We start from the raw sequence: 18,575 nt of genomic DNA, 5'->3' as shown, positions 1-18,575 counted from the left end.
AAATTATCATGTAGCTGACTGTTCTATTAGAGTATATCGATCTTTTCTGTGGCATGCATTTTGACAAGCAAGGATTTAACAGTCTGTGCTTCAACCACTTACTGCTTTTCCATAAAGTGCAAAGTTATTAGAAAAATATGGGAACTGAGGTAAAAATATTGAGCATAATAGGTAAATATTGAGCATTAATCTAAGCATAATAGGTAAATTTTTGAGCAGTGCAGCATATAGCATAATAGGTAAAATAATGAGTATAATCGGCGGGTCCCTACGTGTGAAACTACCACCTTATCACGTGACATGATTTCGTTGTTGGGCAATGTGCAAACCTTGGTTATAAGTAAGAAGCTGGTAAATAAGCTTCATTCAGTAGGCTTCATTACTTCGTTGTGGCTAGGCGTTAGTGGATAACTAGCGAAATTAGTAACTCCGTTACTTGTAGTAATAATATTACATAATATTAGACTCGTTACAGTAACTATATTACTTAGGTAACGCGTTACATTTGTAAGTAAAGTAACTTGAGTTATATTACCTATTTTTATAGCGTATTTCGTTATATTATTTAGTTACCACAAAAGTAATGACATGATATTACATAACAGGTTACTCCCAACACTGCCAATGCAATTGGGAACATTGGTGTGATCATAGAATAATCCACTTAGGATTGTGATAGCTAAATTTATAATGTAAAAAATATTTCACCGAACGTATGGTGCATTTATTGGCATAGGGCTGGGCGGTTTCTCGGTATTATAGTAATACCGCGGTATTGCAATGAAACGATATCTGTATCGCATAGATTTCGGTGAAACGATAATATCACGATATCGATATTATTACGATTTTTAGTGTTTGTGACAGCTTATTAAGCCCTTAAGGTTGTTATAATGCACCTCAAATAATCACGTGATACTACTGCAAACAAGGACCTAGTACTAGCTAGTCAATATTTTTTTTACAAAGATCGAGATACTCTAATAGAACAGTCAGCTACTCTAATATAGCAGTCATCTTTAATAACCGCGATAAATAGTAATATCGTGATATATTTCTGCACGATATATCGTGAAGCGAAACTCCAATACCGCCCAGCCCTATATTGGCAACCTTTGGTATTTCATTGGGTAGCCACACTGCCACAACATTCAGCTATAAGAATGGAGTAGAAAAGGATATTCTATAATGATTTTATGACAGGAATAAGGTTATTCATTGGTGTGTGAAAGAATAGGAATATAAATGACAATAATTATCTTGTTGTCTTGTATAAACAAGATCCTTATATGGAAATTATAATTCTAGCTTTTGCTAAGAAGTTACTGAACTGATAATAATGGGTGGTTTAGACAAAACACCTTCCATCCAGCTAAAAAACATCAGTTAGATGCAAAAAAATGTATGGGAAAACAGATGCTGGGCTGAACGGCAATTATTGAATGTTAAAATCTGGCTCGTCTCAATTTCAAAACAACAGAAGGTCTGTGGACTGTCAATGCACTTGAAATAAATTAAACATACAGGATCCTGACAAAAACTCTGAGAGTTTATATCTTATTTTGAGGATGAAATGGCGAGGTAAACAATTGAAATCCAGGAACAACAACTGGTAGACTATATATGGATTATGCACTTTGTGGATTATTGCACTGTATGTCATGCCAAAGTACAGCTCAAATACAACTTCACAGTACACCCATATATGCATGTTGTGTGATTTTCATGCTTGATTTACACTACTTCTGAAATACTCTTGTTGAAGTTATTTAACAAGTGTACAATACAATAATAGTATAGTAACACACTACAGGGTACAACAATATTGCTTACAGTGATCATAAATATTATTGACACACAGAACTGGGGACATGTAAAAAAATAGTGTAGTTCTAAAGAAATTTAGAAGGTCAGTAACCTTCAGGGAAAAACCCCTGGTACTTGAAGTAGAATTAAGCATAAGATGGATTGGTACCTGAGGAAAAAACCCAAAACTAAAGTATACCACGAACAATTACAAAACTATCACAAGAAATGTACTGAGTTAAACAAAATGAACAAATTTACATATTAAAATTGTATGCATGTGGAGTCAAATAAATCAGATGAGATCATATTCCTGAAGTAATAAAAAATGGACAATGATTACGCACAAAATATATTACTATTTGACTATTACAAAAACCATTAACAACTCTCTACAATGATACTGAAATAACACAAGGTGTCCACTGCTTTTAGTGCACAAACATACTTGCAGTACATACACTTTAAAAGTTTGCGATTCTTTTCACGATATACAACTATTTTACTAATGTTGACCCCTGAGTAAAATCTGACTAGTTTGGATAATTCAATAATACTATTGAAATACAGTGGGTGGTATATACAAATTGATTGTTTTGCTCTTCCTGTTCTCTATCACTTAACTTCAATGCATGAAATTCACAAGATAAAGCAGAAACTTTAACAGCTCATTGATTTCCCCCCTAGAAATTTAATAAAAAAGATGTTTGAGAAAAATGTGGGTTTTACTCAACTGGTCACATATATATCACAATTAATTTTGAGCATGTATCACCAATTGTAGTACTTGTGAGACAAAGCTCTGACATATGCCTCATTTTAAATCTCAACTTGTACTTATATACACCAAAAGTTAAAATTATCCATGTATGGTCATCAGTTTTATAGATATGCTGCAACACTTTTGAGACAAATGATACACAGAATTAAAATCTCACAGTTTATGGCTTGCAGCTACCACTAAGATAATAACATAAAAATTAATCATGTCAAAAATCTGCCAGAGTACTTCCCACAGTGTTATGAACAATGCTTGAACGTATAGGTTAGTTAATATGCTTCTAATTATAAGCTCTCATATTCTGTTCTGTAAATTCCACATCCCAATGGCATCCTATTAACATACCGTATAACAACAAAATAAACTAAACTTGATGAATTGGTGATTATCACTAAACCGCCAAATTTAATATTCACCAATATTATTTTCCTACTTTGATAGCAGTTGTTGAGGTAGGTTTCTATAAACCAAGTGTGGCTTTGTGGATACTACTTAAACACATCTTACTAATAAATTAGCGTGGCTCCACGCATGCATACCGGTATGGTTCACAACAAAAGCTACCTACTGTAAGACTAGACTAGAAGTCATACTCGATTAGTGGGCGTGGTTCCATGTAAGCTTGCAGACATGCACAGTATTCGTGCACAGCCACTGATAAATAGGTGAGGCTCTACGTATGTCTACAGACAGAAACACCTGATCCTGATAAGTGGGCAAGGCCCGTGGAGAAACTGAGGACCCGGATATTTTATAAAGTGGGTCAGACCCGGATGACTCAACCTGTTTCAATCATGAAGGTGACCCAACCAGAAGCATGCAGTGACTGAATCCATAAGATAAACATTTCAGCACAAAAAGGATTACGCACACACGCACGCACACACACACACACGCTGTGAAAAATGAGGGATATAAGATGGTATTTCCAGTGGCTTATTGAATACAAAAAAGCTTGGTATAACCTGTAGTATAGTTAATGTGTTAAACATACTGAAACCACATTATTATTATTATTATTATTATTAATACACTAAACGTATTTAGGGTCAACTATATGTGATGGTATAGTGTGGGCATTATATTAGATATAAGCTATTTCAGGTAATGTAGTAAATAAACTGAAGCCATAATATGCAATAGTATAGTATGGATTATACTAAAGTATAAGATGAGTACAATACAGGATTTATATTAAGGCTTATTTGTATTCAATAAGCCACTGGAAATACCATATTATATCCTACCTTTTTCACAGTGACAAGTACACACACACACACACTACACACACACACACACACACACACACACACGCACGCACACACACACACACTACACGCTGCATGCACACACACACACTCACACTACACACACATGCACGCACACACGCACGCACACACACATCTTTACAAAAACGATTTCAGTAAACCAAGTGTGTGCCCATAGCTGGCTGTGGGTGTGCACCTGGTGTAAATAGTCTGACATTATGACTAGGGCTGGGCGGTATTGAAATTTTACTATTACGATATATCATAGGAAAAATATCACGATATTACTAATTATCACGATATTTTTTTCATATTTTGACAGATGCTCTACTATGAATGGATATGCAAGAATACATGTACATGGCATTAACCATTTATTGAACTATACAAAGATATAATAGACATTAGCTAGACCTACAATTAAGCATGGAGAGGATGTGTCTTACACACCCAAGTGCATGACATAAATTCAGAAGTTCTACAAATTCCCATGCATAACTAAAAGACTGCTAACTATAGCAACAAAAGCTCGTTCACCCATACACTTTTATTAGCTATAATGCCAGAATGTGCAGAAATATTCTTTCCTCAATAATAATAAAGTCCCTTCAGTAGCTACTTTCATATTAGCATGAATGCTCTATAGAGTTATTTGACTGCTCTATTAGAGTATATAGGCGACTGCTCTATTAGAGTATCTCGATCTTTCCTGCAGCTAAACAGCAGCACTATGTTTACAGTAGTTAGCTAATACGAATATTATTGGAGAACACCACGGTAATCATGATATCGCGCTAATATCGTTTCCAAGAATTTTTGACGATACTGGTATCGTTACAACAGAATATCGCGGTTTTACGATATAACCGAGATACCACCCACCCCTAATTATGACCTATCAAGTATTGTGTATGAATTGCACACTATTATGTATCAATGGCAGTGGCGGAGGGGGGCACAGGTCTCCCCCTCCCTCAAAATAAAAGAACATTGTACAAGATTGAGATACTCTAATAGAGCAGTCACTATTTTTTGACAATTAATATTGCTGAATATGAAAAAAACTATCATCTGCAGCACTACCGCATGTATGGGAACTATTAGCCTGCTAAGAATACTTTGCAAATAAATGCACACAATCTTGTGTGTGCCATTCTTTAGGTCCATAATAATTATAGCTAAAGCTAGCTGAACTACTCATGACTGCCACTTATCCCTATACAACTCTTGATGAATGTAGTCCACTTAGAAAGCAGTATGGTTTAGATATCTGTGTATAAAACCGTTCTACACCAAACTTTTAATCCTGAAACCTATAGAAATATAATATAGCTTTAAAATAGCTTTAACCTATAAAATAGCTTTTTACATCCCCTTGCCAAGCCCTGGATGGTGTCTGTCATTTTGACAGATCATGTAAAAAACATTATTATTATTGGGCACTGAAATAACTTAGCAGATTTAGAGCTTACGTTTAATATGAGACTTCTCTCCATCTTTGTACTGCTTCTCGTGAACATCACTGGAAAATCCCACAGCACCTAACTACATGAAATCGTAAACACAGGTGTATACAAGGCATTAACATTACCTCTTGTTCATGGTGAAGAGAAAGTGTTTGTAAATGACCATGGATGTTTTGTTCCTCATGTACTGTAAATAAAACAAATAAATAAATAAATAAATCAACAGAGCTCTACTAGGTATGTAGGTAAAGTTTGTGATTTTTGCTGCTATAAGCACTTCATAAGCCTTGCACATTGCAGTTTCTGAAATCAACATAATTATAGCAATATTATTTCAGCAAAATTAAGTCACAAGCTATAAGTGTAAGCACTGAGATTATTATGCAAATATTCTGTACAAACCTGTCAGTTTTGTATAATTATAATCTTGAATGTGCATTGCTCGCTATAGTTTAATATTGACTGTAAAGAACACATGACTTACCAGGTCTACAGCTCTCAATCACTTTTTGTAATTCACTTTTTATCTCAATAGCTAATATAGCTGCATCACCTTTACGTTCTTCCATTATCATTAACAGTTTGTAAAAGCTTTGGGTCAGACCAACTTCAAGTGAACGTGCTACTTTCCTGAGCACAAAAGAGGCTTTGTCCTTAGATCTTGTGATGTTTTGTATTTCTTCATCATCATCAGTAGTGATTATATTAGAAGAGATCAGCTTGTATACTATGTCTTGTACAGGTAAAATGTTTACTAATTTGTCAAAGAATGTTGTAAACACTTTAAATTCTTTGACATCACCTGGGTAAAAGAGCATAACAGTCTTTAACGATTAAATCACCAATTATCTGTTGAGCTTACCAACTTCCTGTACTGTCAGAGTGTCACCAAATGGTAGATATGATGATGGCTGTAATTCCTTTGGTCGACCTTGCTTAGCACAAAACAGAGGAAGATCAAGTGAAATTTTAGCAGCATGCTCGACCATAATATGTGGATCAGGATTATCACAAATAGGACAACACACATGAAGAATTGGATATTTAGTAGAAGGTATGTACAAATCCATCACAGAAAATATTGATTCCTCCAAATAAACCATTAGCTCAACAAACAGTTTGAAAGCTTCTCTCTGTTTCTCTCTATGCAGATTTTTATGTTGTTGACTAATAATTATTATCACCCTAAAATTGTTTGGTTCATACAACAGGGAATACAATTGACTATTTCCCAAGCTAAACTGTCCAAATCCATATTGAATCCTATATATAGAATGGAGTAAAGGACATTATAATAATAATATATATGTATGCAATAACAAAGAGATGCATAAAATATCATTACCTGAAAATTTGAAACTTTTTATCAACATTCCAAGAGATCATTTTAACAACAATTTGATTAAATACACTTTCAGGGAAATACAAGTCTGAGAAATAGTACATGTAAACCTGATCTTGTTTTTCAGGCTTGAAAACAGCAAGTCGAGGATCATATAATAACAGTGCAGGAACTATAAACACTCTTCCTTCTTGAGGTGGTGGAGTAGGTTCTCCAGTGAAACAAGTGTTAGTAGGAATTCTAGCTAAAAGATTAAATGATTGCATAAGTGAAATAATAATTTCTTTCAGCTGTATAACAGAAGCTTGCATTAGGATATGATCCAGAAATCTCTCCTCTAAAATTGCAAATTTATCATACCTTTTCCAGGCATGATGAAGAGAACTATGAACACCTTCTTGTTTGTGTGTTGTAATAATTTGAGCAAAGATAGTGGACAGCCACTGGGGAGAAATAAACACTTTTTCAGCAAGTAGCTCTACTTTGGGGAAATGTAATATTGTTCCTCTAGTGGTACAATACTGAAGAGCAGCAGCTACAGCTTCACTATTCTCATCACCAGGGATACCAGCTCTATTAACTAGTATGGTAAACTCCACCACACTTATTATAGTAGAGCCTTTTTCTACCTCAGCTCTGATAAACTGTTCAAGTCTGAGATAGCTGATAGGTCGTTCCTCTGAATAAGCAGGAGCAGCAGCTTCAAGTACATTTTGTTGCAACTTTATTATATTAGTTTTAAATCTTTTCCTTTTTTTGTTGCTGATAAAAACTATGACTTTCTCAGGATCAGTAGGTAAATGGTCCCTATAAGGCTTGTCAGCTAAACTGTCCATGACTGTTTTAGTTACATATTCCATCTGTGCTGCAGAGAGTTTTTCTGCATGTGTAGCACAAAGAATGGCAGTAGGTGATCGACGTGACATACAACCCTTAGGAACATCATCAGTGCCTGCATGTGCACTAACAGATTTCATCCAAAAGTGTATATTTTCTATTGTGGTCATCATTCCTGCAGCTTCTCTTTTCTTCTTTATATGATCATAACGTTCCCGTGCAATAATTTTAGCAGTTAGTACTACAGATGCATTAAACGTGATGGTGACAACATCACGTTTCTTGAGGAAAAACAGCTGGAAACTAAAAAACGTCAATTGTCCAGCAAAATCTGATATAGAAACATGATTATCCAGTGTATCAACTTTTTCTCCAAACATTACTTTTTTAGCACTGGAGTATGTTTCAGTGACTTGAGCAGTGTTTGATGTATCCTGATACTGGTCAGTATTTGAAGGTTCATGATCACTGTTGTCACTGTCACTTCCAATGTCAGCATCAGCCTCAATGAAATCAACTACTGAATCTGATTCAAAATTATCGTAAACAGCTGCAGTACTGGATTCTGCAGAATGAGTTGCAGATTTACTTTGTATGACTTCACTGGAAATTATTTTAGATGACATCTCTTTGATATATTCTTTTTCTAATATTTGCTGCACATCTGAAGTTGATGTCTCCCTCCATCCAATGGCATGGGATGACTGTAACTCAAATGACGTCTCATCTTCAGTGTTCTCATTGCCTTTGAGCCAGTTTATAATGGCTTGTATACCTAAAATGGCACCAATTGTTGACTGTTCATATTTGTCAAATTTCTTCCCTAACAAAGTTTTTATGCTGCTGGTCTTGCCACTGCCTTCTGGACCAACGAAGGTTATTTTAAATGTGCGAGAAGGAGCTACTCCTAATGCTGCTTGTTTAGCGTATTCTTGTATTAGTGACATACTAAGTTTTACTTCTAATCTGTCAACTGATACAAATATCCCTTTATTTTTAGGACAAACAAACAGTTTTAAATTGTTGAATGTTCCATCAGTGTTTCCAAATTTGGCATCATCCTGCAGTGACCAATAATGTATGACAACATGTAAATGCTTCTAGCAATTGACAAATTGTGTTTTAACCAAAATAGTATGGTAACACCTAGTACTAGTGATGTACCAATAATCAGATCAGTGATCGAATCGGTTGCCAATATAGCAATTTCTACCATAATGATAATCAGTTGCATGGTCAGTAGTGATGTACCGATCTACTGGTCTAGTATTGGATCTGGACAATTTAAGCAAAACCGATTGAACTGATTTTCTGTGGAAGTTACCAATTCAATACCAATCTTTTTAATCACCATGTGACCATGTATTCACAAATATACTTATTCACTAAAGTATACTACCATTTCATTCCTGAATGCCCATAGAAAACTATGAGAAGCTATATAAATGCAAGAGTTTTCTGGTTTATTTAGTCCCTTAAACTTACCAGAGTTCCTTGGGAAAAACAATGAATAGTGCTACACCATATCAAATACTCTAGAATTATTAAAAAAAATCTGCTACAACAGCTTACAAGTTCCAGGTAATTCTTGGGAGGAGCATGCATTAAAGTACTGTATTTGTGGGAGCTGAGTGTCCACACCACCATTATTGCAATTGGTGTTGATTCCAGTAACAATACTGTGATCTTTATTTAACTGACAATTGACCAATAAGCTTAGTTTGAGATTATAAAACGCTATAAGAACTATCCATAACAGATCAGTCATTACATACAAACTTATTAGAAACAAGATGTCAGATCGGTGCAATATCAGTAGGTTGGTAATGATTTTTTTCCTAGATTGCATTGGTATTGGTAAAATTCAGAAAAGTTAAATTGGTACATCTCTAATGGCCAGTACAAGTACCATCATTTGCAGTAATAACAAGTTGATGTTGTGCTACTTCTAAAAATCAGGTGCCATGCAGCTAGCTAACTCATCTGGAATTAACTATAGACAGTATATGCTACTATGAATTAATCAACTATGTATTACTATTTTACAATAGGGTAGTTTTGGGTTGTGCAATAATATTATTAGCTAATTTTCGTATTTCATAATTCATGAAATATTCGTAATTCGTTCAATTACGTTGCTATGCACTGCTAAGGAAGCGTTTGTTAAACAAACCGCTTTTACCAACATATTACGCACAGAAGTATCTGCTAAACTGTTTTATAGTGTGACTAACATGTTTTTTCCACACATTCTCTCGACAAAGCCTCAAAATTGCTCTTCTCTTTCGTTCGCGTACGTAAGGGATACGCCCCCTTTCAATTCGAAGCGATACGCTATTCCTGGTAGTGTACGAGGCCTGCACCATTGTTTTTCAGTTGCTAAATGCCTGAAAACCTCAAGGGGAAGGTTGTCTGAGGAAAGTCGGCACACCCGTATTTTAGTCAGCCGAAAAGAAACCACCTCAGAGCAAAGTTCACCTGTGCAGAAATTTAACAGCTACAGACTTCATTTCACTTTTACTTCTTACGTAAAGCTGCTTTTACCATTATTTAATGATTTTGCTCACGTGGGTGCGTACGGACAAACATAGGTAGATAGGTAGGTACACACACACACTTCTACGAAAACAATTTCAGTAAACCAGGCGTGCACCCACAGCCGGCCTTTGGCCGGCTGTGGGCACACGCCTGGTTTAAAAAGTCTTCTTGCTCAGCACAAACAAATAAAGTGTACAAAGCCTCTCCATTACCTTTTTAACATGCTAAGTGATGAGAAGCCATGCAAATGTGAGTACTGCTTTCATTGTTACCCAGCTCTTCCAGAAACAGTAGCTGTTACAGTTTTTAAGAATGAAGAATTGCACTACATGATAAACTAAATAATCTGTCATATAGCCAGCTAGCCATCATGGACTTGGCAAAAGTTTTGTGTTGCCTAATTGCCTGGGTTGCACAATAGAGGCCACACCACCATAGGTAACCTGGTATAGTTATGCTTTTTATAGCTAAAATTACATCACTTCTGTTTTCTCAATACCCCATACCAGAAACACATCATGCAGGAAATACACCTGCAGTATTATTTAATGTACACTTTGCAAAAAATACAATAATCGGATCACTATAATTGGTATCAGCTCTGTAAGGTACAGATTAATCGGGTATTAGTACAGCTGAAAAATCTTTACATTATATCTCTAGCTGGTACACAGTATATGAAGTACACTCAGCATGGAGAGCATACATGCTCTATGCATCTGAGGAGGTCACAGGAAAATTTTTGAAAATTACCTTTCTGAGATTGACTTTGGCTGTTCATAAATCTGACCAAACTTTACTGAATGAGCAAATGTGCTAGGATCCACTTCATTTTGAAAGAAAATGATTATCATTATTGTCTATAGCAGTGTAATTCTAGTTGTTATACAGAGGGTTTATATCAGTGTAATTGGGTACAACACAGCTTAGCAAATTAGTAAACTAAGAACCTTCAAGCAGTGTGGGATGAAGGCTGTAAGCCCAAAATATCACCCAAAACCAGCTTTGTCTTCACAGCAGCTTGACAGTATTGAATTAAGCCTGAAAATACATTTTCATGCATGGGGCACTTTGAGATAATAAGTCACTCGCTAGGTTTCCTATGAATACAAATACTGTACATGAAATGAACAAGGAGAATACATCCTGACCACTTTGGAGACTCCTATATAAGTGTTCGAATATAAACTGGATGGCAGGATCAAGGCTGCCCTAGTATATACAGTCATGGATTTTTCTGCTTTCTGCAATTTTTCTATGTACTTAATATTGACCTGCATACATAATTGTGCTGTAAAGCCTTAATAAATAAATATGCTGTACATAGTCAGTCCACACATTCAATTGTACAATTAAGTTTTATAATATTTCTGGCGTCACTCTTTCCTTTGATGCAGTATGCACCAGTGCACCATACTGTAATTATGTCACAAAAAGTGGTATATTAGAAAGTTTCACATTTGAGTAGGGATGATAGGCACAATAAACTGTGTGGTATTATGATACCCTTTTATCTGAGACATGTCACAATGTTAGTGTTGAACCACCTTTGCAACCACTTACCAGTGAGCTTCTCTCTTATTGCTCTACTAATGCTGAGGATGGTGCTCGGCTAGATGTGAAGTTTGAAAGCTTTTGGGGTCCAGACAGGAAGTTGGCTTTCTTTGACAACATGGTATTTTCGTTTGCTCCCTCCTATCTCACCTCTTCAGTTACTCAGTGCTATTGGCATGTATAACTTGAGAAAGAGAGAAAGTATAATGAGAGGGTTTGAGAGGTTGAAAGAAGAACTTTCTCTCCACTAGTTTTCTCATCCTGTGGAGGTATGGGCCCTGCTGCCACCATTATCTACAAACGTATTGTAACCCTGATGGCTGAATAGAGAAATGAACTACATAGTCAGGTACTGTATTGGTTCAGATGCAAGCTATGCTTTTCACTATTCAGATCAGTCACATTCCATCTACCATGCTCCTAATCAGTGTTGGGAGTAACGCGTTACATAATATTATTACTTTTGTGGTACCTAAGTAATATAACGAAATACGCTATAAAAACAGGTAATATAACTCAAGTTATTTTACTTATCAATGTAACGCGTTACCTAAGTAATATAGTTACTGTAACGAGTCTAATATTATGTAATATTATTACTACAAGTAATGAAGTTACTAATCTCGTTAGTTATCCTCTGAGTAACGCCTAGCCACAACGAAGTAACGAAGCCTACTGAATTAAGCTTATTCACCAGCTTCTTACTTATAACCAAGATTTGCACATTGTGAAACAACGCAATCATGCCACGTGATAAGGTGGTAGTTTCACATGTGACAGCTTAGGGCCGCGGACACAAAGTAATATAATATGTAATATTATTATAGTTACTTTATTTTATGGATAATATGTAACTGTAACTAAACAGTTCAGTTGCAAGTAATATGTAATATGTGATTAGTTACTTTTAAAAAAGTAACTTGCCCAACACTGCTCCTAATACCTACAGACATGGCATGCTCCAGGAGCTTGTATTAATTCACTGTACTCTGATTTTTGTGTGTAACATATTTTACAGGTATCAAAGTTTTAGACAGAAATACTCTAATAGAACAGAACTATCCTTCTAGAACAGTCACATTTTGTAAAAAATAGTCTAAATTCATTTCTCAGTGTGTTTTCTGTAATGGTATCTAATCAAAAACAGCCAAGCTGTAAAAAAAGATGCGGCCTCTAAAAAGGCCATGGTGAAAAAAGATGTGAAATCCAAGGTGGCGGCCAAGAAATGGCTGTGATGGTAGGTTAATGGCAAAAATTTTAATTACGACAATTCAGGTGAATTTGCGTCGCCTCCTCCACTAGGATTTGGCACCAAATTCACCTGAATTGTCGTAATTAAAATTTTTGCCATTAACCTACCATCACAGCCATTTCTTGGCCGACACCTTGGATTTCACATCTTTTTTCACCATGGCCTTTTTAGGGGCCGCACCTTTTTTTACAGCTTGGCTGTTTTTGATTAGATATCACTTCTTTTTGTATTTGTATATTGCAAAGCCGGTCTATAGCTGGCTTTGGGGCTTTTTTAACCCATCTGTTTTTTTTTATTTAGCTACCACAGGAAGAAGAAAAGAACTTAAAGACGATTTTTAATACTTCAACTATTTTTGATTCTATTATATAGTAATTATACAAATTATATATATATATTTATTAAATGTCAATTATTCCCCACAGGATAATTTCTTTGCACCTGATCTCTCTACTGGGTGACTTGAAATGTAGCTGAACTACAGGATGGTTTCTTTGTAGCTGACCTCTCTACAAGGTGACTTGTTTCTAGTTCATCTCTCTATAAAGTGGTTTGTTTGTAACTGAACTCTCTGCAAGGTAATTTGATTGTAGTCGAGCTTTCTACAGGCTTCTTTCTAGCTAATCTCTATATAGGGTAACTTGTTTGTACAATGAACTTTCTACAGAGTGAGTTCTTTGGAGCTGAACTCTCTACAAGGTGACTTGTTTTAGCTTATCTCTCTACAAGATGACTTCCTCTAGCTAATCTCTCTACAATGTGACTTGTATCTAGCTGAACTATCTACAGGATGATCTGTTTGTAACTGAAATCTCTACAGGGTGACTTGTTTCTAGCTGATCTCTCTATAGAGTAACATGTTTCTAGCTGAACTCTCTACAGAGTGTGTTCTTTGTAGCTGAACTCTCTACAAGGTGACTTGCTTCTAGCTGATCTCTCTAGACGGTTACTTCTTCTAGCTGATCTCTCTAAAGGGTGACTTGTATAGCTGAACTATCTACAGGTGATCTGTTCATAGATGAACTCTCTACAGGGTGATTTGTTTGTAGCTGAACTCTCTACAGGATGGTTTCTTTGTAGCTGGTCTCTACAAGGTGACTTCTGCTACTACAGGGTGACTTGTATCTATAGCTGAACTATCTACACGATGATCTGTTTGTAGCTGAAATCTCTACAGGATGATTTGTTTGTAGTTGAATTCTCTACAGGATGACTTGTTTCTAGCTGATCTGTCTATAGGGTCACTTGTTTCTAGCTGAACTCTCTGTTCTTTGTAGCTGAACTCTCTACAAGGTGACTTCTTCTAGCTGGCCTCTCTATAGGGTGACCTGATCTCTCTGCAGGGTGACTTTTATCTTGCTGAACGCTCTACAGGGTGATTTGTTTGTATTATCTACAGGGTGACTTTTTTATACCTGAACTTTCCACAGGGTGATTTGTTTGTAGCTGAACTCTCTACAGGGTAATCTGATCTCCCTACAGTGGGTGATTTGTTTGTAACTGATATCTCTACAGGTAGATTTGTTTGTAAGTGAACTCTTTGCAAGATGATTTGTTTGTAGCTGATTTCTCTACAGGGTAATTTGTTTGTATAGCTTAACTCTCTACAAGGTGATTTATTTGTAGCTGAACTCTCTACAGGGTGATGTGTTTTTAGCTGATCTCTCTACAGGGTGATTTGGTTGTAGCTGATCTCTCTACAGGGTGATTTGTTTGTAGCTGATCTCTCTACAGGGTGATTTGGTTGTAGCCGATCTCTCTACAATGGGTGATTCGTTTGTAACTGAAATCTCTACAGGTTGATTTGTTTGCAGCTGAAGTCTCTACAAGGTGTTTTATTTGTAGCTGATTTCTCTACAGGATGGTTTCTTTGTCACTGAACTCTCTACAAGGTGACTTGCTTCTAGCTGATCTCTCTACAAGGTGACCTCCTCTAGCTGATCTCTCTACAGGTTGATTTGTTTGTAGCCGAACTCTCTACAGGGTGATTTGCTTGTAATTGAATTCCCTATATTGTGTCTAGTTTCTAGCTCATCTATCTACAGGGTGATTTGTTTGTAGCTGAACTCTTTACAGGGTGATTTGTTTCTATCTGATCTCTCTACAGGATGGTTTCTTTGTCACTGAACTCTCTACAAGGTGACTCGTTTCTAGCTGATCTCTCTGCAGGGTGATTTGTTTCTAGCTGATCTCTCTACAGGATGGTTTCTTTGTCACTGCACTCTCTACAAGGTGACTTGTTTCTAGCTGATCTCTCTATAGGGTTTTGTTTGCAATTGAACTCTCTACAGGATGGTTTCTTTGTAGCTGATCTCTCTACAGGGTGACTTGTTTCTAGCTAACCTCTCTACAGGGTGACTTGTTTCTAGCTGATCTCTTGATGACTTGTTTCTAGCTGATCTCTCTACACGGTGACTTGTTTCTAGCTGAACTCTCTGTAGAGTTATCTGTTTGTAATTGAACTCTCTACAGGATGGTTTCTTTGTAGCTGCTCTCTCTATAGGGTGACTTGTTTCTAGCTGATCTCTCTATAGGGTCAACTTGTTTCTGGCTGAACTCTCTACAGATGATTTGTTTGCAGCTGAACTCTCTACATGGTGGTTTCTTTGTAGCTGAATTCTCTACAAGGTGATTTCTTCTAGCTGATCTCTCTCTACAGGGTGATCTGTAGCTGAACTTTCTACAGGGTGATTTGTTTGCAGCTGAACTCTTTATATGATGGTTTCTTTGTATGTACTAGGTAACGTCTTCTAGCTGATCTCTCTATAGGGTGACTTGTTTGTAGCTGAACTCTCTACATGGTGGTTTCTTTGTAACTAAACTCTCTATAAAGTGATGTCTTGTAGCTGATCTCTCTACTGGATGACTAATTGTTTCTAGCTGATCTCAATATAGAGTTATAACTTTCTCTATAGAGTTATAACATGTTTGTATAGCTGAACTCTTTACAGAGTGGTTTTTTGATTGGTTGCTGAACTCTCCAGCTACACGGTGACTTGTTTGTATTACAGAATGACTTGTTTGTAGCTGAATTCTCTACAGAGTGAGTTACTTGTAGCTGAACATTGCTTAAAGTGACTTGTTTGTAGCTGATCTAGATGAACTCTCTACTGGGTAGCTTTTTTTGTAGCTGAACCCTTTACGCAGTGATTTGTTTGTAGCTGAATTCTCTACAGAGTGACCTGTTGTAGCTGAACTCTCTACAAGGTGACTTGTTTATAGCTGAATTCTCTTCAGTGTGACATATAATTTTCTGAATCTCTACAGCAACATATTTGTAGCTGAATTCTCTACAGGGTGACTTGCTTGTAGCTGAATTGTCTATAAGATTAACTGTATGTAGCTGAACTCCCTACAGAATAACTTGCAATGTAATATAATTCTATAATGGAGTAAGTTATAAACGTAGCTGAATGCTTCATTAGGGTGACTGTTCTATTAGAGTATCTCGATCTCGCATATGCTACACGTAGTTGGCTTTGGAATCATAACTCAGTGGTTTGTAATCCTATTCTTCTGTACTACTGCATGGACTTTCTATGATAATTATTCCAGCCACACACCGATTTTCAGCTCACTACTCTAAGCGGTTTGCCTGGTAGGCGTGAAAACTATTACTTTTTTATTCATAAAAATCAATCGCGTAATTGTGACACAGGTTGGGTTTTGTGTTATATCTCGATGGCCTTTAACTGGATTCCTTTCAAACCACAAAAAGGCACTCCTACGATAGTTACTCCATCTACATAGCAATTTTCAGCTCATTCCTTCAAGTGGTTTACCCTGTGGGCGTGACAGACCTTCGACCTTATTTTACGCAAATAATCGGTCATAACTCCGTGAATGTTCATCGGATTCCTACCAAACTTAGTACTGAGATTCTCCTTAATGAGCCCTTTAAGTGTGCCAAATTTCAGCCCGATTGGAGCACGCATTCGAGTTGTATTTCGGATTTTGCAAAGTGTGCGAAAAGAAGAAGTAGAAGAAAAAAACGAAGAAAAAAAATCCAAATTGTGGCCGCTCGTATCTCGGAAATGGCTGGAGCGATTCTCTTCAAATTTGGAATGTGGACTCCCCTACCTAGCCGGCACTTCTGTAGCAACTTTGATTTCAATCGGATAAGGAATCACGCAGCTACAAAGGTGTGAAAATCGTGTTTACTTTCTTCCTGTAAATATACTCACAGTGTGGCGCGCCGGCTTCTTGGGCCGCACGACACACTACCGTGTGTCTTGATCCATGTCTGTTGTATGGCCTTTATGCATAGCACTCTTTAGCATGCTCTTGATACTATGCCAGCAGAGGCAAGCCATATCAATCACATGTTTGAAGTGTTAGCTTTAAAGATAATCTCTCACCAATTTCAATCTCAGAATGTATGATTTTCAATGGGAGACCCCCTAGATTTAAATGCGTAAACACCAGAAATTTTTGAAACCTGTCACCATTGCCCACATTTATTATGTTACAATATTCTTTTCCTAGTGGAAATAAAAACTAACAATGAAGTTCCTTTAATAAAAATGTTGATGTTTACACGAATGTTCTGCTAGAGTTTACTTCCCTGCTCTGTTGGAGCATATCAACCTTTTAAACAAGCTTTAAAGAGGGCTCATGTCTCCTCTGTTAATCCTTCACTAAGAGGTGAACATAAGTGATGATTGTGCTACTATAAATTATTGTGCTGCACTGTATACTGTTACTTACTCATTTCCGTGCTGCTAAACTATATTGATGTGTTAGCTATAGGTTCCTGCTGTATACTGTATAGGTTCCTGCTGTATACTGAGAAATGTAACTTTAATAAAAGGTTTCCTGAAACCCTTGGAAATTCCCTTCCATGTGTCCTTGCACTCAACTTCATACAGTAATAATAGAAACCCTATAGTCGGTACACGTTGACCTGAGCCCCCACCAAATATAGTATTATCAAAGAGGCGAACATATGTTCCCTCCCAATGATTTTGTACTGGAACAAGCATGTTTTCATGTTGTAAACATGTTTGCACGTCTGAATCGTCTATACTAAATGTATGGGATATTTTTAAAACCTCATAACTCACTTGTTCTTGCCCGTATCTAAGCACGTTTTTGATTAACGTTTCTGCCATTTAAAGAGCTTCACAGCACTACTAAATGTTTGGGTAGCTGGCCCATGTAACAAGAGTTCTTATCAAGAAACGAGGGCTCAGGTGAACGCGAACAGACTATAGTATGAAATACTAAAATTCATAAAGTGTGTATATCTAGTAGCAAGCTTGTTGGGTTAGTGTTGCTAGGAGCTCAACTACTTTGTGTTTAGCCAATTATATCAGGCTCTAGGTTTGGGTGTGGTGTAAATTGTGCCAATCCATGTAAAAGGTAAATGTATCATGTTTTGGCATTGTTAATAGCACTGCACAAGGTACCAAGTGTTAAAATTATGATTATGGTAGAAATTACATCAGTGTTAGGTTGATTACCAAAGTTCAATTTGGTTTTATTTTATAGATCCTGGTGACAATAATCTGCTGCTAACTATACTTTCACTTGTTTTACACAAAGATTGCTATTTCTAAGCACCTGAGTGGGCAAGTTGTGTAGTCAAATTAGGATTACCAGATATTTTCCCCTATTATAGGCTGATCAAAGTCTTCAACATTAACCATACTCTGTGTGTGACTTCTATGACTACTACTGCATTGTGAAGAGGTTTTGACTATCATTTGTTTGTTTGTTTTCTGTTTAGTGT

General features: G+C 36.5%; 2 protein-coding genes across 2 annotated transcripts in view; both read right to left on the bottom strand.

The window, feature by feature from the left end:
- Positions 1–18,575, bottom strand: part of LOC136254385 (N-alpha-acetyltransferase 50-like) — a 314,728-nt gene that overhangs the window by 49,556 nt on the left and 246,597 nt on the right. The window lies entirely within an intron of this gene.
- Positions 1,734–18,575, bottom strand: part of LOC136241572 (uncharacterized) — a 96,723-nt gene continuing 79,881 nt past the window's right edge. The window contains exons 6-11 of the mRNA XM_066032804.1: positions 6,667–8,561; positions 6,184–6,584; positions 5,806–6,123; positions 5,447–5,508; positions 5,328–5,400; positions 1,734–2,119 (exon numbers count right to left, since the gene is read on the bottom strand). Of these exons, the coding sequence (XP_065888876.1) occupies positions 2,112–2,119; positions 5,328–5,400; positions 5,447–5,508; positions 5,806–6,123; positions 6,184–6,584; positions 6,667–8,561 (2,757 nt within the window). The 3' untranslated portion in view covers positions 1,734–2,111. The remainder of the gene's footprint in view (positions 2,120–5,327; positions 5,401–5,446; positions 5,509–5,805; positions 6,124–6,183; positions 6,585–6,666; positions 8,562–18,575) is intronic.

Source organism: Dysidea avara, chromosome 1, assembly GCF_963678975.1.
Source record: "Dysidea avara chromosome 1, odDysAvar1.4, whole genome shotgun sequence".
NCBI lineage: Eukaryota > Metazoa > Porifera > Demospongiae > Dictyoceratida > Dysideidae > Dysidea > Dysidea avara.
The sequence above is the reverse complement of the archived record's forward strand: the minus strand, read 5'-3'. Positions and strand labels throughout refer to the sequence as shown.